We start from the raw sequence: 26,260 nt of genomic DNA, 5'->3' as shown, positions 1-26,260 counted from the left end.
ACAAATGAGGCATTTAAATTTTTATTAATGATATGTTTATGTAATATACCATGATGCAGATCTCTGAAGAGGATTGTGATTTGTATCATTTGCATATTGGTATTCCCCACATTTGTGAATAATAGACAAGCCATCCCCCTCATATTTTGGAATGAGAGGTTGAAATAGTGGTTAAGATGTTGGCCTGGCACTGGGAAGAGTTAGGTTTTGCTCTACCATCAATCACAAATGCTCATTAGATTGGTAACTTTGCACCAGCATTCACTCTCAGCCCAACCTGCTTCACAGAGATGTGCTGGAGAAAAAGGAGACAATGCTTTATGCACTCTTAAACAAAAAGACAAAATATAAATTTCATCAATAAATAGAAATAACTAATGTTTCTGTTATATAAAGGTTGTGCAATTCATTTAGTTGAGAATGTACAGTACTGTGCAAAAGTGGTATAAATTAAGAATGCTTTCAGAAATAGAAGTGTTAATAGTTTATTTTTATCAATTAACAAAATGGAAAGTAAATGAACATAAAGAAATCCAAATCAAATCAATATTTAGTGTGCCCAAACAAATGTATTGTACTTTTGTATAGTACTGTATATAGACAGTAGCCTTGACAGAATTGACATTTGTTGATATGATTTGTACCTCTTTGTCCATGACCAAGTATGTCATTATTGATAGGTCTCACGAGATCTTGTGTGCTTTCTTCAATTGGATCATGTTAATGTTTACTATGGACAAGATTATCGGAACAAGTACAAAGCTCCTACAGACTATTGTCTGGTACTAAAGGTAACTATTGACTTAATTCTTCTGATGTGATAAATAAACATTGAAGAAAACTGTCCATAACTTCATGCAATTTGTTTCTATCTGCTATGGATTTCATGACATGACATCTTGTACTGTTTTTGTTTAAGAAGATTTAATGTTTCTTTAAAATTAATCCAAGTACAGGTTTTATTTCCCTATTAGAAAAAAATCACAATATCTTCATTTTATTTGGAAGATTTATTCTAATCTTTTTATGAAAACATAAAAAGACAATAATAGTGTCAATTTTGAATATGCTTCAGCTGTCTCCATTATGATTAATTTTAATTCTGTAAATACTTATTTCAATCTGATCAAAATAGATTAAATATTTCTCTTTCAGCATCCCCAAATTCAGAAGAAATCTCAATATATTAAGTATTTATGTTGTGATGATATCAGAACCCTTCATCAGTGGATAAATGGCATCCGTATTGCTAAGGTATTACCTCCTTCTGTCCATGTTTTTCTTTAAGCATTAATTCTATATTAGAATAACTCTTAGTTTTATCCACTGCAATTTTGGGAAACTCTTGAACCAAATTTGTTATCTTTTTCTACTTTAATTATTGCCCTATTCTGCCCCTCTTAATATGAACCGATTAATACTAATTAAATCAAGCCAATATCATGGCAGAATATAATTTTCTCTGAAATATGAATAACTGAAAAAAGGAAAATAACCAAGCAGTAAATATAGTGGTGTTTTATTCTCCTGCCTTGAACGAAGTGACAGATAAAAGCTAGCTGGTTCAACCTTGCCAGTAATTAATCCTTTTTAGGGTGTTTTTCTGTACTCTAGATCAGTGGTTGCCAAGCGGTGGGCCGTGAGAAGATTTTGGTGGACCGCAGAGAAATCTCACCTCCAGAGCACCCTCCCAAAGCAATTAATCCAGGCTGCACAGAAACCCAAGGCTGCACTGCCCACATGGCCCATGGAAAGCCTCCCCGCCCACTCACTCCTTACCTGGCAAACTTGCCTGCTAAATTGCTATTTTTCCTTTTTCCGACTATCAGCTGTTCTGCTGTGCCGGGAGATTTAGATTAGCTAGGAAGCAGGAAATGGTTGGATTTCTTGCTTTCTAACTAGACTTTAGATCTTTGGCGCTGCTTTTAAGCACACCCGAACCTCCCTTAGGACTGAAGGTTCTATTATTCAGAGCAGACTCACGGCAAGCAAATTGTGACAGACTGAGCTAGCCAATGGCAAATAGATAGATTTCTAAATGAATCTGTGAGTCTTTGAGCAACTCAATCTGCCTGCCTGCTTTGCCTGATTTTGGGCAAAAGTTGCTCTATTTTATAAAAAATCTAATATTTATATAAATATTTATAATATTTACATACAAGCCATGCCCAGCCAGTCACATGACCACCAAGCCACACCGACAAATTAGGCCACGCCCACAGAACAGGTTAGTGTTCCCTGGGATTTAAAATTATGAGTTTGGTGGTCCCTCAGGTCCAAAGATTGGCGACCCCTGCTCTAGATGGCAGTGAGTATCAATTTACAAACATTCTCACCTCCATAGCAAGGCAATGCACAATAACAAAGAATAAGGAGTGTGAAACAAAATGAAATGACTACAATAAAAATCAAAATTGACAGTGGATGTTTTACCAACAAATGATTTGAACATAAGAAAAAGAACCCAGAAAGTTTCCATTAGCTAATCTATCACTAACCACTAGACTACTTTGATTGTCCTGCTGTCTGGGAGGGAGGGAGGGGAGACACACACACACACACGGAGGGAGAGAGGGAGGAAGGAAGGAAGGAAGGAAGGAAGGAAGGAAGGAAGGAAGGAAGGAAGGAAGGAAGGAAGGAAGGAAGGAAAGCCATCAGCACCCATCACTTCCGGTAGTAGCCAGGCTGCAGCCTCCCAATATCCCTTTCCCTGCCCTTTGATGCTAAAAGCATCTTCCACTCTACCCCTAACATCTCAAGGGACACGAAAGAGATAACTTAAGTAGTAACTGTAACTTTACAATTAATGCACTTTCTGAAGAATGAATGATAATTTACCATGATTGTGCAGTGTGTTTGTCTTTGACAAAATCTGAAACACAATCCCATTACCCATATACCTTTTCTTCTTTAAATTGATACTTTTTCTTAACAGTACCGTTGTAAAATTAGAAAAGTCTGACTCAGCTTAAATGTAGGCAAAATAACTTGAAGGCAATGCCAGGATTTTCTGGAAACAAAGGAGGGGGAAAACTTCCTGGTGCAAGTTTGAGGCAATTTCCTCACCCCATCATACTGAAACTTAAGGGCAACATCTCTGGCTATTTTCTAAGTATACCAATCTCTTTCAGATGAAGAGGGTTGCTCAGGCTGCCTTCTTGTGCAACCAATGGGTGGAACCCCTTTATTTGTCACAAATACATTCAGGTTTTAACATTTTTATTTTATTTATTTATTTTATTTCTAATCAATTCAACAGTAATTCTGAACCTCATTTTTGGCATATCAAAGTTAAAAAGAAACATTCCAATACTTGCTTTCATCGAAGAGTGTGCAGTGGGATTGTCCTGGGTTTGAGTCATACAGCTGGAAATGTTATAACAAGCAGCATTCATATTTCATATTTTGTACAGTATGGGAAGCAATTATATATAAACTATCAAGAAGCTCTGAAAAGGACAGAATCAGCATATGATTGGACATCCCTGTCAAGTTCCAGTATTAAGTCTGGATCCAGCTCATCTAGTTTACCAGGTAAGCTCTAACAGACCAATTAATAGCTGTTTCTGTGTATAATGTATATATGTATTGATTCAGTGACTAATGAAAATATATGTGTTTCTCTTTCTCTACCTCATCCCCTTCAGTATCAAAATTATGCCTGGAGTCTAATGTGGAAGCAAAATATGCAATCTGAATTTTAAAAATAGTGATTAGTAGTAGTCCATGTGGACTTTTTAAGAAAATATCTTGTTAAAATATAGTCCTTCACTTACATCAGTTCATTTAGTGATCATTCAGTTACAACAGCACTGAAAAAAGATGACTTACGACCATTTTTCACATTTAGGACCTGTCAGATCCATGTATCTGTCATTTCTTCAATGGAAGAAAGCGGGGGGTGGGGGGGACTGATAAAAAAATCCTTTTTGATGTAACCTGAATATATTTAATCTTATATCGGATTTGTATAACCTACACATGATACAATGGAGGGATGAAAACCAGATGCCCAGAAATCTATCACTTCTGGAAAAGATAGCCAGGGATGAAGAGACCATAAAAATTCCACAGTGAGATGTGCCCTGGGAAACTCTGGAAAAAATCGTTCTAAAAAGGGGGTGTGGGAATTAACATGTTGGCTCTTTGTTTTACTAAATACACATCAAGATAAGGGGAGGGGTTTTAAACTCCTTTGTCTATCTCTGCATGCCTGAGAGACCTTAGACACTGCTTTTAATCCCTACATGAATTGTCTCATCTCAATAAAGGATTCCTTTTGATACATTTAGTTTTCAGAAGTTCATTCTAGTTGATTGAATGGGAAAAGTTCTGTAGCCTGACAAGACCATTGCAGGATCTCTATGCTCACATGATCAAAATTTAGGCATTTAGCAATTGAGTCATATTTATGATGGTTGCAGTGTCCTGGGGTCATATGATCATCTTCCGACAAGCAAAGTTAATGGGGAAGCCAGATTCATTTAACCAGGAGTGGAATTCAAAAATCCCAACAACTGATTCTCTGCCCAGTTGCTGGGTGGGCGTGGCCATGGTGGGCGTGGCCTACCAGAACTTCCCCAGAGTCAGGAGGCCTTTGCCAGAGTCGGACACTTCCCTCGAGTCTCTGGGAGGGCGAAAATGGCTTCCCCTGGGCTCCGGAAGTCCTCCAGAAGCCAGAAACAGGCCCACTTCCGGAACTTCCGGGAGGGCTGTTTTTCACCTTCCCCAGAGTCCAGGCTTCCCTCAGGCCTCTGGGAGGGTGAAAACGGCCTCACCCGGGCTCTGGAAGCTGGAAACAAAAACTTCCAGGAGGGCCATTTTTTGCCCTCTGCGTGGACCCTGCCCTTACCTGCATCCAAAATGGGCAACATGAAACTCTGGGGAGGGGAGGGGAGGGTGGGGCCAGCCAGTCGGTTCACCTACCAGTTCAGCGAACTAGATGTAAATTTAACATCTGGTTTGCCTGAACCAGCTGAATCCCACCCCTGCACTTAACACCTGTGGGTACTAATTTAACACTTGCAAAGATTCACTTAACAACTGTGGCAAGAAAGGTTGTAAAATGGAGCAAAACTCACTTTACAACAGAAATTTTGGGCTCAATCGTGGTCATAAATTGAGGACTACCTGTAATTTTTAATTTCATTTTTTATCAATCAATTGTCTTAGCAGATTTTGGAAATGCTGTAAATGTAAATGTTTCTTGACTTCAGAAAGGTATTTGTCAGTTTACTTGGAAACCCACTGAAATAAACAATCCACCAGTTGTTCCTCCTCAAAGTTTTTACTAGATTTGCCAGTGACACTCTCTAGAAGCCAGGCACCAAGCTTGAAATTAGCTTGATAGATGAGAGGAAGGGTTAAAAATATAGAATGAATTTAATAGACACAATAAATTTATTTACAGTCCCAGACCAAACACAAAGAAAGACCAGCACATAATACAGTAAGCATAAAAAAAGAAATTTTAAAAAATGAGAAAATCCTAAAGCAAGTAGCATCTAACAATACCACAAGGGAGGATTTAGATGATTTCTATCAGCTATAGCTATTAATTAAAAATGCAACTTTCTTAGTTTCTGAAGAATGGTAACCTAGGGGAAAGGTAACAATCTCCTGATTGCAATAGCAGTTAAAGTTATTGACAATTGGACATATTAAACTTAATTGTCATTGGGTGATCAGTGGACATTTTGATAGCATGTGTGAAATAGATTCTATCTGAGAACAGAAACAAACAATTTCAGTTTTCATATGGGAGGTTTATATATCTTATAAATAACACAACTGAGTACCATATAGCATGAAATCTAGAACTTTTGTCTTTAAATGATTTAATAATACTTGGGACAGAATTGTTATCAAATTATCCTGTAAAGTTAGCAATAGCAAGGGAAGCTTCGTAGAGGAAGATGTAAAAGTCTTCACCAAAGAAAAAGTCATTTGCTCATATATAGAATTAGAGTTTTATGGTTTGATAATGATACATGGGAAAGGTCTTGGTTGGCCCCAAGTTTTTTTAGCATGTCTGCTAAAAAGCAGATATAATTTAAAGTTGTGTGAATTGAAGTATTCAAGTAATGGCTATTGCACTAAGTTCTGCTTTGAGTAGACTACAACTGAGTTTCTTTGTGAGATTCTATGTAACAAACTGTCATACTCAGATAAATGAAAACTGTTTAAAGAAGGACAATGGGGATAGTGAATGGACTAGAAACTAAGTCTTATGAAGATAAACCAAGAAAATGGAAAAATAGAGCATTTTTCAAGAATCATATAGAAGAAAGTGGTGTTCAAGCACTGATTAATTACCTTACAGAAAATCAGCTTCTGGTTCATTATTTGGGGGGAATAAAAATGTTTTTAAAGTGGAACCAAAGGATAAATTCAAACAAAAACTACAGCAATTTCAATTAGGACTACTTTAATTTAGAAGTCTTCATTGAGCTTGATATGACCTAAATGATACCTTTTAAATTGGTGATCAAGTGAAGAGAATCTGTACATTGAGAGTATGTTTATATGACTGGCATCAAAATAAGATTTGGTTTTTGCTTTGTCTTGCTCTTTTCCTCCCCCAAATTTAGTAACGTTTTATTATATACCATCCAGTTCACCATGGCAATGTAGAGTGATAGTGCTCCATCTAAGCCACTGTAGTTGTGAATCTTTTTAATGAGGACAAAAATTTCAAATATTTTTCATATTTCTTTTGACAGAATCTCAGTCCAACCACTCAAATCAGTCTGACAGTGGAGTTTCAGACACTCAAACAGGACATGTCCGTTCCCAAAGTATTGTTAGCTCCATCTTTTCAGAAGCTTGGAAGAGGGGAACTCAGTTGGAAGAATCTAGCAAGATTAACGTAAGTATAAGCATTGTTACGAGGGAATGTTCCCATTACAAAATCTGGACTTGTTTGAAGGTCCTGGGTTTTTTTAATGCAAAATGCCAAAGTGCAAAGTGTAAGCCAACAAAGCCTCCTGATTTCTGAAAATGGTGGGGAAAAGTTGCTTGAAGTCCCCCATTGGTTTCCCTGTCCCCTGATCCCCTGTGTTTCATGCTGTGTTTTTGTTCTTGTTTTTCCTGTTGCCCTGCAGTCTCATGTGGCAAAAGCAAAACCTGGAACAGCTCTGTGCTCCACTGCAGTGATGGCTTAAGCCAGGGGTAGAGTTAAGGTCAGGGGCTTTGTTTGAACTATTAACCTGGGGGAATGATGCAAACCAAATCATGCAAACTAACTTTTCCCGAGTTCTAATCTTTACATTTGTTGATCAGTTCACAAGTGCTTGAAGCTCTCCTAGTTTAATTTGACCCTGTCATGCCACCCACTGTGTAGTTCTGGTTTAGCCTGGGTTACATTGCCCAGAATGAAAGATCTCCAGTATGCTATTGCTTGCCAAACTTCAGATCCTTTTTTGCAATGGAATTCTTGGCTTTATAATATTTAACCGAAAGCATTGCATAATCAGGAAGACAAGGCATTCTTTAATGTGGATTTCCTTATTTCGGTTCCATACAAACATGCCTTAACTTACTTAAATTACCTTAACACCTTGACCAGAACTAATCAATACCTTCTGTTCTGTTTCTCTCCTTGACTATTTATTTCTTCCCACAAAATATTTGTGCATGCCTTTCTTTATGCTATCATATGGAGGTTTTGATAGTTTTCACTCTGCGTTCACTCTATTGATCATAATTGCTTGTTCACATATTTTTTCAGCTCTTCAGCATATTTTTTTTTCTAGAATTGTGAAGGAATTCCACTTTATCCCAAAGGGAGATTTTTTGCAATGTCCACAGTCCTTAGTGGAATTGCGATCTCACACGAGCTGCTGTGTAGTTTTTGTCTGTTACCCTTATTTGTTAAGTTAAATGACACTTTTTCTTCAGGGTTTCATAATTCAGCTTAATTAGGTGTATTGAGCACACAGGATCATAATTGCCAGTATAAATGATATTTGCATGAATTTGTTTTTTGAACATTTCGCTTTCATTTCTCCTTTAGGCTCGAATGGACTCAATAAACCGACCTTTCACTTCACTTGTATCACCTTTATCTCCACAAACTAAAATAGCTACTCCATATTCAGCATCACAACCATCACCTCCCCTTCCACCTCCTCCACCTCCCCCACCTCCACCCCCACCTCCTCCCCCTCCCCCTCCTCCCCCTCTTCCTGGTCAGTCTGTGCCATCTGGAACCAGCTCAGCAACAGTGTTTGTGAAATATAGCACTATAGCAAGACTACAGAATGCCTCTCAGCATGGTGGGCTTCTTTACAAATCACCTATCACAATACAGCAGCCACCATCCCCACTCCCGCCTCCAGGAATACCTCAGAATTTAGTACCTCCAAATGGTATAGTCCCACCCCCACCTCCTCCGCCTCCTCCCCTACCCCAGGATCAGCAATGGCACAGCTCATGAAACCTGTGCCTTCCAACCCATCAGTATCACTATTCACACAGCCACCTCCTCCTGCTCCCCCTCTCAAAATTCATCAAGTTCACCACAACATTGTTCAATCTGCAATTTTGCCACCTCCACCGCCTTCAGGGCCAGCACCACCACTGCCACAAGCTCCTCCTAAGCCTACTATGACTCTCCCTACACAAAACAGTGCAAAATCTATCTCGGTAGTCATGACACATCCAGTACCGCCACTTCCTGTTCCTTCAGCAGTAAAAAAGCAGCCAAGTTTCACCACCCCACAAATTCCATTGTCTCCTGCCTCACTAGGTCCATCTCCTCCACCTACTCTGCCAAAGCAGCAGAATCACTCTAGTAAGCTTCCTCCCTCTCCACAATCTCCTGTGCCATCCTTTGTGAAGCAAATAGCCAGCCAGTTTCCCCCTCCTCCCATGCCAGCTTCAGAGCCCCAGCCTTTAAAACCTGTCCCTCTGAGTGTACCACCTCAATCTCCTCCAGCTGTAAAAGCCAAGCCAAAATGGCAGCCAACCTCTGCTCCATCCCCTGATTTTCCCCCTCCACCCCCTGAAAGTAGCCTAGCATTTCCTCCTCCACCTTCTCCTTCTTCTCCATTGATAGTATCCCCTACACCAGATAAGTCAGGAAGTTCTCCAGTCAAAAAAGGTAGTAAGACTTCCAGTCCAGGAGGAAAAAAGCCGCCTCCTACCCCTCAGCGCAATTCCAGTATAAAATCAAATAGTTCAATTGAGTCCAGTGAACCTAAGAGACCTTCAGTGGATGTCTTAGTTAGCAAATTTGCACATCCCCCGGAGCCCTTGGGATCTCCTGGTAAGGAATCCCCAATTCCACCAGCAGCTCCTCCAAAGCCAGGAAAGCTCTGCCTGCCTATCGTTCTTCAACAGGCAGGTATTTCAACAAAAGCATCTGCCACAGGAGCACTAGGCAAGGGTGCTGCCGAGGAATTTCCTTCTCCTCCATCAGATTCAGACTTTCCCCCTCCACCACCAGAAATCGATCTTCCTTTACCTCCCGTAGAAATTCCTGCTGTCTTTTCAGGCAATACCTCACCAAAGGTTGCTGTCGTCAATCCCCAACCTCAGCTGTGGTCTAAGTCATCTGGGAAGAAAGCTCCCCCTCCAACACGTCCCAAACGCAATGACAGCACCCGTCTCACACAAGCAGAAATGGTGGAGTCGCAGGTTGTTGTCAGTGCACAAGTGCCCACCTCACCCAAGTCCGGCCTTAGTGTTCAGCCTGGTTTTCTGGCTGATTTGAATAGGACTCTGCAGCGTAAGTCCATCACTCGACATAGCTCCCTGTCCTCTGCCCGGATGTCCAGAGCTGAGCCAACTGCTACAATGGATGACATGGCCTTGCCCCCACCCCCACCAGAACTTCTGACAGACAAGCAGAAGACCAGCAACTTTGGAGGTAATCATATATTAGGCTATGCAACCTTACGTAGGGGCCCACCTCCAGCACCTCCAAAGAGGGATCAAAACACCAAACTGTCCAGGGACTGGTGATATTTAGGAGACCTTTGCATTGCCAGCAAACCCTTAGCGGGACACATCTGGTACTGAGACGCCTCACCTTAATAGCTGTGAACTGAAGAAGTCTGTTTTAACAGTAGCCGCGGGTAGTGACTACATTCACTTCCAGAAACAGCCCCTAAAGCTTTGCTTATTTGTGTTCTATGTATTGGTATGAAGGATGGAATGACTACTACTTCAAAATTCAAATACTTCATAAGGATTGGACCAAAATCTTTAACAATATTTTTCCTGCTGTTCAGGAAATAACTGTTGTTTGTCAGTGTGGGACATGTGGGTGCATGTATTATAAATGTAGGTATATAATATATTGTGAAATATTTTGTTGGAATTGTAGAGGCTCACCAGAATGTTTTTGTACATCTGTAATTGTTTCAGTCAACTGAGTTTTTTTTATCAGAAATTGGATGATGTGTTAGAAAAGCCTTTTTTTTTTTTTTTTTTTTGGAAACAAAGATGTTGGGGCACCTTAGATCATTGGAAAATGTTGGTGACGGGTATGCAGGGCTGATAAATTCTGTCAGTCTCTGCGCAGAATTAATTGATTGAAAAAATTTGGACACAGTCTACCAAAACATGCTGGTTGTAATACTACCGAATAGAAATCCATATAGAGAAAAAGAAAAATGCTGTACAGTGGGGCTGCAGTTTAAGATGTTGGATAATAAAGGCATTCTGTTCTAGAATTCTTAAGGGGGGTAAGTCCTTTAAAATACATCAGAACTTTCTCCTGAATAAACACCGGTAGGATTGGGCTTAAACATAATGTTCTAGTAACATGCTCTAAAGAGGAATGTGTAAGGAATTGAACATATCAGAATGTTGTGCATTAGAAACCGGATCATCATTCCCCAAACTCTCAGTGGGATTATTTGGACTGGTAATCCTCTATTTAAATTAACATTTAATTCACTGTCACATATATGTCTGTTTTGGTTGTGAAAATAGTGTATCATCAAATTACAAGTTTACATATAGGAGGTGCACCTCTCTCTTTCCCCCCTCTCCCCCCTCCCCTCCTCGTTCTCTCTCTCTTCAGAATAAAATCTATCAGACATATATTACAAACTCTTAAAAGGAAAATTCTTTATGAACACTCAAAAGCAGTAAATAGTGAGGATGCTATAGCTTAAAAGAACATGGCAGATGAACACCATCAGGAAAGTATCTGAGGAAGCAACTATAAAATTGTATTGAAAGGATAGTAGTGTGCATTTTGGTATAAAAACTAAACTCTAAGAGAAGCATTGGTTTCAGCCATCTCGCAATTTATGGCCTTTAAGTGAAATAGCTCTTCTTCCACTAAGATTTGTGGGTAAGTCAAATGCTAATTACAGAACCACTGTTTTAACCAGAAATATCCTAGAATGTATAAAACAACTTAAAATAACTACTGTGCATGTGCTGTGCAACACAGGAGATTGTAAAAATGTCTTTTTAAATTGGCAGTTGTAAACTGATAGTTCATGAAGACTGGTTTAAAAGAAAATCCGGAGTTACTAGTTTGGATTTGAGTTTGAACCCTCAAAGGTTAGCAGTCTCATCCAGCTATGGATGTAGCAACCAGATATTACTTCTTAAGATTAGAAATTTAAAATGACTAAACACATACAACACACCTGGACTTCTGTTAGAAGTATTACAAAAGGATTCATTACAGAGTATTTGTTCTAGAAAGAAGTAAAAAGTGATCTTTTTTTCCTTTGTAGAACTTGGGTCATAAATAACTAACAACAGAAAAGTGGTGCTATGTCATCGGATGCTGGAATTATAGATGATTTGCTCTACCCCAGATGTATCCTGGGCATATTTTTCCTATTTGACAATATTTTATCTGAGCAATAATAATATACCATTTTGTGCATTTTTAAAGTACTGCTATTTAGAAGGCACTTTTTCTTTTTGTATCTTTCAAAGTGTTTGGGATTACAAAGTGTCCTTAACAATTTAACCACATTTGCATTAGTGTACTTTAACACATATTTGGTTTGTCTTATGGTATGGTCTTTATTTTTTAATTTTGCTTTGTGAATGCATTGGTGCTCTGCCTTTTTATTCCGTTGGTTGCTGCTGCTGCTGCTGCTGCCGCCACCGCCGCCGCCGCCACTGCCACTGCTTGGTGGCTCTGGGACAGGTCTAATTTTGTGAATATGAAACTGAGAGAATTTCTGTGGGACAGTTTGTTCACTGTTTCTTTGGAGACAGGCAATGTTGAAGTACCGCCTGAATTCACTAATTGTTAACAAAATATTGTCATATGCAAAAAAAAAAAAATAAGCAGTACCTGCCTATGACCCCCCCCAAATTGTACTAGTTAAATATCTTAAGCCATCAAATTAAATTATGTGCCCCAAGGAAGACAAATTCTGTCTGATAGAGAATTTGACCTGGGCAGCAGCAGCAGGAGGAGCACAGGGATGCCTTTTTCCAGACTTGGTCTTTTAAAAAGAATATTAATATAGAACTTTCTTTCCTGGTTGCTCCCATTTTGCAGGTAGGTTTCTACACTTTCTCTAAGGAGGTAGTATTACCAACATAATGAAGTCGCTTTACCTACTTTCTTTGCCCCTTTTGGTTAACTTCCTCTGGCTTTAGGACATCCCTGTTTCTGCCCTTGCACCTCTTCCTTTTTCAACCCTTCTCAAGGGCCTTTTGTTAAATATCTGAGAAGTGATGAAGCATCACAGAAAATCAATTTGATTGGTTTTGAACCAAATAGGTAGGTTGCATTTTCAATTAGAATCATTGCCCTAATTAGTATATCCATTCAGTTAATTAGGCCTCAGTTCTGTAACAGATTGTTCAAGCATTCATATTTTCTTTTTGAATTAGGATTTTAAATACGTTCAATGTCTAACTCAGGGCTAGTTTTCTTCAAAAATTTTCCCCAAAAGGCTCTAACCCAGGAGATTATGGCATATTTTATTAAACTTTGAAACTGAGAAGTCAAAAGATAAGAATATTTAAGCCAGAGATGGTTAAATACCTAAATATCATGAAGAGAGAATGTCTGGATTATGGCTCAATTCAGCTTTTGGTGAATAAACATCTCATTTCCACTGGCATTTATTTGTTTGGTTTGTACATTGATCAGTAAAATATAAATCCGAACAGCTTTTTGGCCTTAAAGACTTAATTCTTAAAAGATAATAGAGTTTTAGATTTAAAAAAAGCAGGGTTACACCCAAAAACAAATTTGTTAGAATTATTTTGCAAGCAGGTATATCTAAAATGCTAATAACAATAGGATGAAATGATTCTTCACAATATTTTAAAGTGACTTCTATATGCTCTCTAAACCTATTAATAAATTATTCTTTTGAATAATTCTTGAAAATATATAAAAGCTAAAAATATTTTTAATATGATTAAACTATCTTTATTGAGAGGAATGTTACGACCAAAAGGAATTGGCATCAATACCTATGGCTGAGGTCCCTAGACAGGAAAATTGTGCATCACAATTATCTCTACTATTAACTATTTCTGTGTGCTGCATATGTTGTACATGTATATCTAGCCTTACATAAATGGGTGGTTGGTCCTGATACATTACAGCTGAACTGATTGTCATCTAAAACTATAGCTCTCATTTTGTTACAAGGAAAAAATGCTTGCCATTTGTGATATCGAACTTATTAGATAGCAAACTATTTCAATCATATCAGTAATCTAGTGTCTTATGTGATGTACACAAATGTTATTTGGTATCTGCTGCTTCAGTGTAGGGTTCAGTTAAAATTTGGTTCCTGGATTCCCATCAACTAATTATAATTATACTCTCTTCTTCTCTAATTCATACATTTGAAGCTTACAGAAGCTTCCACAAATGTAACAGGAAGGATCTGGATCTACATCTGGCTCATGTAGTACTTTCTTGCATTGTTATAATGACTGGCCTATTCTGCCTGGTGGAAATTAGAATGTGTAGATTGGAGAGTTAAGAGAACCTCTGTATAGTATTCAATGCTTTCAGCAGGACAGCCCCACAATATTGGGGATGACCTTGTCCAGCAAAGTAAAAGTCTGTGGTAGTTCTCTCAAGAACTGCTTACATCTTCATGAATGCAGGCCATAGTACAAATGTTTTGGAAAACAAGGCTTCTGATCAAAATGGGTATTGCTTTTATTTTAATGTGGGTGTATCATTCTAAGGTACCTATTTGTGACTGCTGCAACATACTCCCCACCCCCAAATCTTTGTATTTTGTCATCAGAAAATGGGTAAGGTCATTGTTTGCTTTTCCCTGCTTGCCTATTTTGTAATTGTAAATTTTAGGATTGTAAATTGTGGGAAAGAACATTTGATTTGTTTTGCAGCCATTGGACTGAGTCAGTGGTGGTGTTTCTTGTATCTGATTATGCACATGTAAACCACCAATGTTAAAACAATGATTTTGTCTGTGTAGCCAATGTGTACTATATGCTTTACAGGAAAAAAATTGCACATTCTTTCAGAATGAGACTGCCTCCCCATATCCTTTCCTTTTAAGAATGAAAGCTCATTGCAAGTAAGAACTTATGGTTGAGAAGAGCTCTTTCTATATAAATATTCTATAAATATGTATAAATATACTTTTTTAAAGCATGGGTAAAAAAATAAGAATGCATTCATGGAAAGTACTAAGAAATCATTATACAATGGAATATGCACAAGTCAATAAAGATATAGTTAAATTTGTCTGAGGTCGTTTCAAAGATAATTTGCCTCTGCCCTAGAAGGCATCTACCTGGCAAAACTGCCCATCAGTATTCAGGAAATTCATATTCTTTCATATGAATAAATACCATAAATAAAAATTTAAGATTCCTTCATCAGATAAATGGGAAATTAGTAACATCTAATGTTTCTTTAACAGAGAAGGTAGGGACAGAAGCTGAACAGTCAGACGCTATAGCATTATTTGCCTTCTAAGCCTCCAAGAAACAAACAGCATCAACTGCTGCTACTGTATTGGCTAATTTGGGCAGATATTGGGGGTCCTGAGCAGCTCAAAGTGAAGTAGAAGACCTTGCTGGTTGCTGTACAGGTTAATCAGTCAACTTTTAAACTTGTTGAAATAGTTTTCCTCTCCTTCTTGTGGCTGTTCAGCTGGATTTTCTTATAGTAGAAGTTCAGCAAGGTCGAGATCACCACAGCTTATCCACCCAGGACCCACATAAAATATGTGCAGACTTCAGTTTCTTGTAAGCAGTGCTGCAATTGTTTCCAAAGAGTGCTCTAGGTTTAATGAGGAAAGGCAGTATGAAAATTAATGCATCATGAAGTGTATAAAGCCAACCAAGGTTGCCGCAGAGGGAGAGACATCTGTTTTCCAACGTGTCAGCATTTTGGAAGAGGATGGGCTTGCACTTGTTCTTTTTTGAGAAGTGGGGTTCTTTAAGCATACTGGAGGTTTAATATATTTTATTTTACTGCCAAATATAGTAAAAACACACAACTAAAAAGCTTATACGTTCTGATTTTCACTTAATGTTAATGTAATCTTTCTTTAAAAAATGTTCTGGGAACAGTTGCCCCAACCTAGAACTTTGAATTGGAAGACTCAAGGGTTTTCTCAGTATGCAGACATAGTTAATATGTAGACATACATAATCTAACCCCTCCCCTATAATTAGTTTAAGGTAACTTGTTAATGCTATACAGAAATTTTTGTATGGTCTTACACAAACATAAGAAATTGCCCTATGACAGGCATGGTAATTTATTGATGCAGAATCTGGCACTAAGTTTTTGGTTAGTTTAGATATTTACCCTGCCCTTATTACTTCATAAGTAACTCAAACAGCAAATACACATACAGGTGAAACTCAAAAAATTAGAATATCATGCAGAAGTTCATTTATTTCAGTAATGTAACTTAAAAGGTGAAACTAATATATGAGATAGACTCATTACATGCAAAGCAAAATAGTTCAAGCCATGATTTGTCATAATTGTGATGATTGTGGCTTACAGCTCATGAAAACCCCAAATCCACAATCTCAGAAAATTAGAATATTACATGCAATCAATAAAACAAGGATTATACATATATTGGACCACTGAAAAATATAAGCATGCATATGTACTCAGTACTTGGTTTCGGCCCCTTTTGCAGCAATTACTGCCTTAATGCGGCATGGCATGGAAGCTATCAGCCTGTGGCACTGCTGAGGTGTTATGGAAGACCAGGATGCTTCAATAGCAGCCTTCAGCTCTTCTGCATTGTTCGGTCTCATGTCTCTCATCTTTCTCATGGCAATGCCCCATAGATTCTCTATGGGGTTCAGTCAGGCGAGTTTGCTGGCTAATCAAGCACAGTAATCCCACGGTCATTGAACCAGGTTTTGGTGCTTTTGGCAGTGTGGGCAGGTGCCACGACTTGCTGGAAAATGAAGTCAGCATCCCCATAAAGCTCGTCTGCGGAAGGAAGCATGAAGTGCTCCAAAACCTCCTGGTAGACGGCTGCATTGACCCTGGACTTAATAAAGCACAGTGGACCAACACCAGCAGATGACATGGCTCCCCAAACCAACAGACTGTGGAAACTTCACAATGGACTTCAAGCATCTTGCAGTGTGTGCCTCTCCATTCTTCCTCCAGACTCTGGGTCTTTGGTTTCCAAATGGGATGCAAAAGAGGACTTTGGACCACTGAGCAACAGACCAGTTCTGATTTTCTTTAGCCCAGGTAAGACGCTTCTGACGTTGCTTGTTGTTCAGGAGCGGCTTGACAAGAGGAATATGACATTTGAAGCCCATGTCCAGGATCCGTCTGTGTGTGGTGGCTCTTGATGCACTGACTCCAGCCTCAGACCACTCCTTGTGAAAGTCTCCAACACTTTTGAATGGCCTTTTCCTGACAATCCTCTCCAGGCTGCGGTCATCCCTGCTGCTTGTGCACCTTTTTCTTCCACACTTTTCCCTTCCACATAACTTTCTATTAATGTGCTTTGATACAGCACTTTGGGAACATCCAACTTCTTTTGCAATTACCTTTTGAGGCTTTCCCTCCTTATGGAGGGTGTCAATGATGGTTTTCTGCACAACTGTCAGGTCAGCAGCCTTTCCCATGATTGTGCTTCCTACTGAACCAGACTGAGAGAGCATTTAAAGGCTCAGGAATCCTTTGCAGGTGTTCTGGCTTAATTAGCTGATTAGAGTGGGACACATTGAGCCTAGAATATTGAACCTTTTCACAATATTCTAATTTTCTGAGATTGTGGATTTGGGGTTTTCATGAGCTGTAAGCCATAATCATCTCACTTATGACACATCACAGCTTGAATTATCTTGCTTTGCCTGTAATGAGTCTATCTCATATATTAGTTTCACCTTTTAAGTTGCATTACTGAAATAAATGAACTTTTGCACAATATTCTAATTTTTCGAGTTTCACCTGTAATACTTCCTCCCATTTGAACTATGTGCAAAGCATGTTTATTTCTGAATTATCAGCTCTATTAATGTGGTAAATGACTTTATATTCTTTCTTACAATACATTCTCAACACTTTCACATAATTCTGTATATTATACATTGTGATAAATGCTGAATCGGTTCTTCTGCCACACTATTTGAATTTCTTATGTATTTAACCATTTTGGTATACTCTTTTGAAAAAACAGCACTAAACCTTAATGTCACCTTCATTACTTTAGTTTTTCACCAGTAGGATCCACCACATGAAAGGTTTTTATTAATGCTAGGAATGCATTTTTGTAGGTTCTGGTTCATCAATTAATACACACCTGAATTGAATTCTATTCAATCATTTTAATCCAGGACAATTCCTTAAATTATCTCCAACTTTCTATTTGCCAAGGGATCGGTGATTCTCACATGTTAAATTCTACAATTCTACATTGTTCATGCAGATATTCAAATTGATAAACCTATCCATCCTATCTATCCAAAGGAGGACACTGACCACAACCTAGGTTGGCAGTCAATACAACTACTTTTTTCCTCTTCCAAACTTTCTTTAAGGACATCAGTGTTAACAAGCACACATCATACTATTTTTGGACTTAAACTATTTATTTTAAACTTCATTTTTAATTCTTAAGACTACTAAAAAGATATGCATATAGAAATAGTCAGAAACCAATAGGTCTAGTAATAACAAGTGCACATCAAAAAATAATCATTAAAAAGTTCAAGGCAATTGTCTTGAGGGCAGTGCAAGTTTTGGGGGATTTATTTATTAGGACTTGTAACAAGAGGGTTTAGTACACAACAACAGTTAATTCCAAATACATTTTTTTAAAATTAAAAATTTATGTCTCCTCCCTCATCCCACCCCCCAAATGGTTTAATGGTACATACAATAAATCAAAACCAGCAAGGCTTTCTTCCCTAAAATCTCACATTGTTCTCATCCTACTGGGATACTTAAAGAGCTCAGAGCCCATAGCCACTACTAGTAAAGTGGCTAATTTTAAATCAAATGCCTATTTTTATGATAGCAAATGAAGTTGGCCACAATATCTGAAAAACAGCACCCAATGTTTATGAAATTTCAGCCAGAACTCTTAATAGACTCCAATTGAAACCATTCTTTGCTATTTCTCATGTAATATATGAAGACCATAATGGAGTCTATTAATAAGAGAGTGATAGTACTGCATAAAGGTTATACTTTTAGGCCCAGGCAGGACTGGTCATGACATTTTCTGCCTTGAATTGCTGCCTATTCTGCACTAGGGCAAAAAAGCACCATTCTTCTATCGCGTGGTTTTTAGCACTGCCATTGATCTGGTATACATACATTATTAGGTATAGACGACCTTACAAATTCTCTTCATAGATAAATCTAACATCTCCCTCTGAATTTCCAATGGAACTCATTGCCAAATTCAAATCTATCAGCACTTTTTTAAAAAAACTGCTCTTGGTTTTGAGCAACAATTTATATATTATTTTTAACTGCAGTATCCTGTCTAGCAAAAGTGATATATAATACTGTAAATGTTAAGACAGGTGTATAATTTCTAAAAAATCTATAATCATAGAGAATTTCTATGTTTTTCTAATTGGTGCATCAGCTCTTTCAGAATATGTATTGATACACAAAATCTGTCATCACATAGTGAATTTAATCCTATCTAGTTCAACCCTTCACTGATGAAATTTTTAAATACTGCTATAAAACAAAGGCTGTTCCAGCAACCCAAAACTGGAAGACATGCTATCATTATTAATTAAATTTAACACACTTCATTTCTTTTACATTTTAACTTCTGGAGCGGTGCAAAACCATCTAAGCTAGCTTATACTGATTTTTCCCTAGCAAAACATGCAAGTCCTGATCACCAGAAACACTTTTAAAGTCCTTTTCTTATGTGAAAAAGTTTTAACTTCTCACTTTTCATTTGACAAAGAAATTGGGGATAAATTACGAAAATAATAAAGCTAAAACCACAACACAATCTGCAAAGGTTAGGCCTCCCTCCCCTCCCTACAAAAGCCTATCTGTTAGAGATCACCAAAAGAGAGATCATTAATGAGATCATTTTTCTCATTAAATTAAAATTAACAAACTCACAAGCAACATCTCTATGCAATTCTTATAAAGCATGTAAAATTCAAGCAAAAGAACATGTAACAGACTCTGGATCATATACTTTGCCTCTTCCCCCTATACACTATGATGTCAGCTCTCAAATGAAGAAAAGTAATTTTCCATTTTTACTGGAGGGGAAAGCCCCTGAAAAGGATCATCCTTAGGCCTGAAGGCACCAACATATTATTTGCATGATAAACAAAAACACTTTTCCATAGGGGAAGATTTGACCCTTTAGCATCGACAGCAATATTTGAAAGCTCTGGGCCAAAGCTCAACTTCCCAATCTTTTGAAGGGCGATAGGATCAACCTTTTTTTCCCCAGAAAGGACAAGATCAAGAGTTTTAACCTGTGGAAATAACAGGAGATGCTCCTATTTTTACCCTCAATGCATCCATAATGCATACATTATCTCCCCAAATCATTTATATGTTGAGGATGGAAAGATAAGAATTAGAGTTGTCATGCTTCATTATTCATTCGCACCTTTAATTTGGGCAACGCCCATCTTAAATTAAACTACTTGGCTTATGACTTTGGAGAGCATGTCTCAGAGTGGTAGGGACTCAAATTGGATGTTAAGAAGCTACATGAAGCCAAAGGGATGCTAATTCGTACCATAGCAAAAAAATGTTGCTCTCTAAAAGAAACAGAAGAATGTTCATGAATATGTTCATGTGCCATAATTGCATGGTTGGAAAAATGAGCGCTAAGGGTATCAAAGCCATTTTATGGTGAAGGAAAAGCTTTAAAAAATGACACTGAGTTCTTTTTGATCTCCCCACTATATGTTTTTCCCCACAAGATACTGAAACAGAATGTGGAATGTTCAACATATTTAATAGCTTTACAGCAGGACTAGGGAAAGAGGATAGGTACAAGGGACAAATCCAGGCCCTTCCTCTTCACCCCTTTTTCTTAATTAAACAGTAGTGGGGGAAAAGGTAAGTTGGAAAAATAGTAAATGATATTTGAAAAACCACTCTCACAGTCTTGATATAACATGCAGTCTATGTAACAGTACATACACACAGTCTGATTACTTTGGGCCTTGTACATAGCATCATCCATAGGCATTCTACAGAATTCAAAACTGTACAAAATAAAAAATAAGCATAAAATCCAAGGATTATTTTCACAACATTAGTATTGCAGAATAAAAGCATTAAACCAGCAGGAGGCAAGGATTCTGTAAACACCCTCTGCAGCAGTTTGCAGGAAGATGATCTTGGCTCATGAGGGATACAGGAAGCAGTCATACAATCAGAGAGCTCCAAATTCGTATAAGGGAACTGTGGCCCTGCCCTCCATAGAGGCTGTAGAGTTTCTCCCCAAACAAGCAAATGAGTAGCATCTTATAAAAACCATGTGATACTAAAAGCACTTTTAAACAGGAAATACAAAAAGGCTATCAATAAACCCTCCCTTTCATAGCCAGGAAATAGTCAGGATTCATGTATGTTCTGCCACAGAATCATCATCCAACTTCTATTTGTTCTAGGAATAAAATTTGGTGGTTTAGGTCTTGCAAAGGGACAGAGTTAAGACTTCACATTACTGACTTTTCAACATCAGAGCTCCAGGCGTAACAGCAGTCTTTTCTACAATTTCCCAGAACAGCAGAGAAAGACACCACATGTGAAGGATTGTTAAGGCAATCTGTTTCTGAAAAAAGAAAATAAGACTATGGTGGTGGGCAAAGCACTCTGCAGAAGTTGATGAAACCATAAAAAGCATGGTACCAGACAATAACTGCATCAATAATGGCAAAAAAGCAGAATATGAAAAATTGGGAGGAAATTTGAATAAGCTGTGTTCTGTATATCCTCCAGCTTGTTGCTTTCCTAATCAGCTGTGGCTCAGGTTTTCCATTCTAAAGAAATTGTTTGCAACACAGTTCATAGACTGCAGGCACAACACCCAATATGTTTAAATGGGCAAATGTTAACTTTGCTTAGTTTTTCAGAACTGAGCCCAAGTAACTCCACAAAATTTGTCCAGAACAATCCCTGATCTCTTTTGTTCACCCTCTTGGCAGGCTCTGCAAAACTCAGGAGAAAGCAGGGCGCCACTGATGAATGATATTTGAAGCAGAATCCTACTCCAAAACTCCAAACAAGTACTACAGTTGCATTTTCAACTTCTCAGAGCAGAGTCTTATCTTACCTGGGTCCCCATGGAGCAGTGGCAGCCACTTAAAATAAGCATATTGATGGAGGCTGCATTCCCATCTTCATATAGTAAGTTGTGTCTCAAGACTGTATACTATTACACCACACATTAAGATATTACACAGTAAAAGCTATGTGCATACCCATCATGCTTGGTCCTTTGTAGAAATCTACCCTTTGTCCTAACAGATCAGGCTCTCATAACTCATACTCTCAATTGGAGATCTAGTGTTTATGCAAGAAGCTGGCTCCAGTATTCCATCATCTACAGATATATCCAGCTTTACCCATCCCTCTTAGACAAATCAAATCTGGATGCCTTCAAACAAGCCAGTCCTCAAGTGATCTTTATACTATAAGCACTGGCATCTGTTTGGGGGGGGGGGGGGTTGCGCCAGTAAAGGCAAACTGATGGTCCCAGAATGCAACTGAACTCCTCTGTACCTCTGCAATATTAACATCATTAAAAAGGAGAAGCAGCTTTTATCTTTTTTGGGGGGTGGGGTGCCAGTGACATCACAATGGGTCTCAAGCTTTGAAACAGTAATCTTTGAAGGAACCTGGATCTCATTAGCAGTCCTACTAATGGGAGCTACAACAATTGATGCAAAGTTAATGACTTTTTGTAGCACCTGAGTTTATTAATGGCACAAACAAGCAACATAGGAAGCTATACCAACATAATCTGTGTTACTCAGAAAATGTTTAGTAAATTCATGGCTAGCTTATGTGAGAAAGGAAGGCTGACCACTACAATCAGTATTCCAAGCACATGATTACTGAACAATATATTGAACAATATACCCAGAAAACCAACTAAGAGTAAGAAGTATGAAATGCTTGCAATGCCTTAAAAAGAAATATCTTATTCTTGTATATGGGAAAACTTTTATTATGTTAATCAGCAGCGAAGAATTGGACTGGGATTGTGGCATATAAACTTAACTTCTCACAATACACTACGGAGCTAATATAAAACCCTTCTGGTCCTTCTTATAATCCCCCCAATTCAGCTGCTATCAGCAGCTAAGCAAAAGCAAGTTTCATAAGAACTGTGGTCTACAGTATAGAAAAGAGTTCACACCTTCCCCCTCACTTCATGCCCGATTCTGATAGCTCCATGATTGCTGGATAACAAAAATAAACATACTGTGATATCCTCTAGCTTGTTGCTAAAGTGCCTACAGACATTATAGTAGATTTTCATTCCCATGTTGGAAAATCACCCATATATTTACTGGTGGGAGAAAAAGCAGCTTATACTTTTGCCAGTTTTAAATTAGCATTCAAAGAAAACCAACAGCCCTTGGAAATCTTTGGGCAATATTTGTCTGGTTTCACAATTCCCTTATGGTATGTATCAAAATCTGAAATAGAACAAATGGCCAGTCTCATAGTACACACTTATTCTGAGTTGGACAGGCTATAGTTAACTGAAGCAGGCTAATCAATTCAAAGCCTTTCTCTATAAAATACATGTCCCTTTCTAACTCCCAAATTATGAAACATGAGGTAATTTTAGAAGACTGCTGTCAGCCTTTGTAACAACAATCAGGGCTAAAGCCTGACTGAAAGCATTTTTGAACACTATCAAGAGGGCAGGTTTAACCATTTCATAAATATTTTGCATACTGAGGGCTGAATAGGGCTGCTATATAAGAAGGACAGAGGCCATTTCTAAAATGTCAAGCTTTATCATCCTTCATTATCTTTAGTCCAACATCTTAAAAATAACTGAATGATACAAAAGAGGCCCAGTTTATGACTTGGAAGTCTCAATATATTGGGAGATTATCTCTGTCTGTAAGAAGAAATGAAACAGCTCCTTACAAGCCTAGATCAAGCTATAAGTGTGAAACAATTGCAGAATTGCTGTATTAGAGATGCAAGGAACCAAGCTGGTGTGTAATCTCAGAATGTTTGCCACTACAATAACACATATTCAACAGTAATATGTGCAGAATAAGGAGGGGGAAAGAGATGGCAGACCAGCACTAACATCCAAGATGCCCCAATACCATGCCCCATGGTATTCCTGAGGGGAAAAAAAATCCCATATTTTGACTGAATGAGTCTCAATTTGAGTAATGGATCCCTTTACTGGCAAGTTCATTACATCTCTATATCTACATGTTGATCAGTCAGCTCATTAATATTGGTCATTCAGTTTGGTCGCTGCTGGCAAATGGAAGAGCCATTCTTCAAAATAATTCAAATCACCATTTTATAAAAAGGAAAGAGGAGTGGTTTTGTATAATGATCCTTCCTTCAGGTGCCCAGGTGCCCCCCAAGCTGCCTATGGGACCTGGGCAGCTCAACAATCTCTTGGTTCTGTCTCGCCATAATGGTCTTCATTCTGAGTAGTGCATGATGGACTCTACATAGTTTCCAGGGAAGAGTCCAGTTACTCCATTCATCACACCTTCATACCATCCATCATCATTTTTCTTAATGACGTAGATGATGGCACCTTCCTGAAAGGAAAGTTCATCTTCCTTGTCTTTAGTGTAATCATAAATTGCCACAACTAGGAACAAGAAGAAAAACAAAATTAACACTTCAAATAAGCAGTTGGACCCAAAGCAATTATAGCTTTCACTTAAGTGGTGTCTTGTATCAAAAAGTAGGCATTTTCTTTATTGTCTATTCATGCAAGAGTTCCTTCCCATTTACAGAAACAGTTGCTAATGCAAAATTGTAAAACATGTAGACACGTATACGTTTTGATTCTAAAATGATGGACTACTACATAAAAAATGAAATAACACAATGTTAATACATTGATTAATGATTAATCCCTCAAAACTGTCCACTGGGCAACAAGCTTTCTTTGCTAATAGAAGTGGGAGTTCAATCTTTTAACAGTGATTTTCCAGGGTATGTGGTGCAGGACTACTAACAATGCTTTGTTGGCTTAGTGAAATTCTATTTATTTCTCATATGCCTGAAAATGAAATGAAAAACACAAAAGTGATTTAGTGGAGAACTTTTTGAAAACCTCTTTGTCTTGTGGCCAAACATCAAAGTTTTAGTCCCACCTTAGGCACAATTTCAGTTGGGTAAACTTGGGCCGCTCACTCACTCTCAGCTCTTAAGAACAAGACAAGCACACCACTCCTGAAATCTTGCCAAGAAAACTAAACGGAGTTCTCCAGTCAGTAGCCAGGAGTCAACACTAAGTCAAAGCAACCCCCTCCTCAAAAAACAAGATAGTAGTCCTTGAACTACGACCATTCATTCAGCAACTGTTCAAAGTTATGACAGTGCTGAATGACAGTGGTATGACATCATCAATGTTCTGGATAAACCAACACCCACACAGTCGATCACATAACCAGTTGCCAAGTATCCTGTGATCATATGATTGCCATCTGCGATCTTCCCTGCTAGCTTTTCCAGAAAGTCAATAGGGAAGCCAGCAGAGAATGTTGTAAGTCACCCTAACCCTTCACCAGCCCCCTGCAATCATGCTGTGCCAACCACTTACACCTCCATTCATATCCTCTTGGATTTGCATGCCATGCATGCCCTCATGCAACCTTCTCACACCTCACTCTCATGCATCTGATTCACTCAAACTCTCAAGCAGCCCACTACACCCTTACTGACCTATGCAAAGCTTCTCATGCACTCTTCACACTTTCCCTTACCAGCACCTCTTGCAGGCCTGCTCCCTGAACCCCCATTTGGTCTCTGCTCTCACCCATCCCTAGCAGCAGCAGCTTACCTGCCTGCCAGCCTAGGATTTGCAACTTCCTTTCAGCTTCTTCACTAAGTTTGGTGTAAGAAACCAGTAAGAAGTTGCCTCACCTAACAACTGTGGATTTCCATTAACAATGGCAACCAAGATTGTACAGACTGCATCACTAAGAGATACAGTCATACTTTATTACTGCATTGCTTGATGATGGAAATTATGGTCCTAATTGATGTAAGTCAAAGACTGCACATGACAGACAGATAGAATGGAATACAATCATAGTTATTAGTACATGACATAGGGAAACATTTTTAAAAACTGAATGCAAATTAAGTTTCTGAATTACATTCATACCTGAATGTGGTTTGGTCTCTTGGGGAAAGAAGCCAGTAACATTTTGTTTAAAATAATTGGAGATGGCTAATAACGATTTTATTTCATGATCACATCATAAGTCACACTTTGGGACATCACATAAGGGAGCAAAATATTATTCTAGCACTATTTCTTGGCAAAATGTAGAAAACCAGTGACTCTCAAGCTCTCAGGATAAAAAGGCATCAGTATAATGTGCCACACTTAATTCAGATCCAATGAGGGAGACAAACTTCCACCTCCACTACAATTACAACCAACTAACCTTTCTCCAAATAGGTCCTTGGTGCCCATGGTGGATCCTCTTCAGCATAAGGATCACTGTATTCCACCACAGCTGCTTCTTCTTCATAATCCTCTGGAGGAGGGGGTGGCGGTGGAGATTCATCAAAAACAGCTTCATCTACTGGGGGTGGAGGGGGAGGTGTGTCTGAAACTAAAAAAAATAAAAATAATATTCAAGTTTCTTGACT

The 26,260-nt window shown here is 38.4% G+C and overlaps 2 protein-coding genes across 18 annotated transcripts in view; one reads left to right on the top strand and one right to left on the bottom strand.

Annotated features, from left to right (window-relative positions):
• RAPH1 (Ras association (RalGDS/AF-6) and pleckstrin homology domains 1) overlaps window positions 1–14,675 on the top strand; it is a 188,850-nt gene extending 174,175 nt beyond the window's left edge. Inside the window, 6 exon segments of the mRNA XM_026681279.2 lie at window positions 681–791; window positions 1,156–1,254; window positions 3,414–3,534; window positions 6,723–6,868; window positions 8,015–8,399; window positions 8,402–14,675. Coding sequence (XP_026537064.2) covers window positions 681–791; window positions 1,156–1,254; window positions 3,414–3,534; window positions 6,723–6,868; window positions 8,015–8,399; window positions 8,402–9,966 — 2,427 coding nt within the window. The 3' untranslated portion in view covers window positions 9,967–14,675.
• Window positions 14,676–18,152: 3,477 nt separating this feature from the next.
• The window catches only part of ABI2 (abl interactor 2), a 78,127-nt gene continuing 70,019 nt past the window's right edge, over window positions 18,153–26,260 (bottom strand). For all 17 annotated transcript variants that reach the window (XM_087950010.1, XM_087950074.1, XM_087950021.1 and 14 more), the window contains 2 exons: window positions 26,053–26,223; window positions 18,153–24,239 (listed from right to left, as the gene is read on the bottom strand). In XM_087950010.1, coding sequence (XP_087806136.1) covers window positions 24,064–24,239; window positions 26,053–26,223 — 347 coding nt within the window. In that variant the 3' untranslated portion in view covers window positions 18,153–24,063. The remainder of the gene's footprint in view (window positions 24,240–26,052; window positions 26,224–26,260) is intronic.

The sequence above is a fragment of the Notechis scutatus genome, chromosome 1, assembly GCF_049901735.1.
Source record: "Notechis scutatus isolate UNSWTSFEM ecotype Mainland chromosome 1, rNotScu1.2, whole genome shotgun sequence".
In the NCBI taxonomy this organism is placed as follows: Eukaryota; Metazoa; Chordata; class Lepidosauria; order Squamata; family Elapidae; genus Notechis; species Notechis scutatus.
The sequence above is the reverse complement of the archived record's forward strand: the minus strand, read 5'-3'. Positions and strand labels throughout refer to the sequence as shown.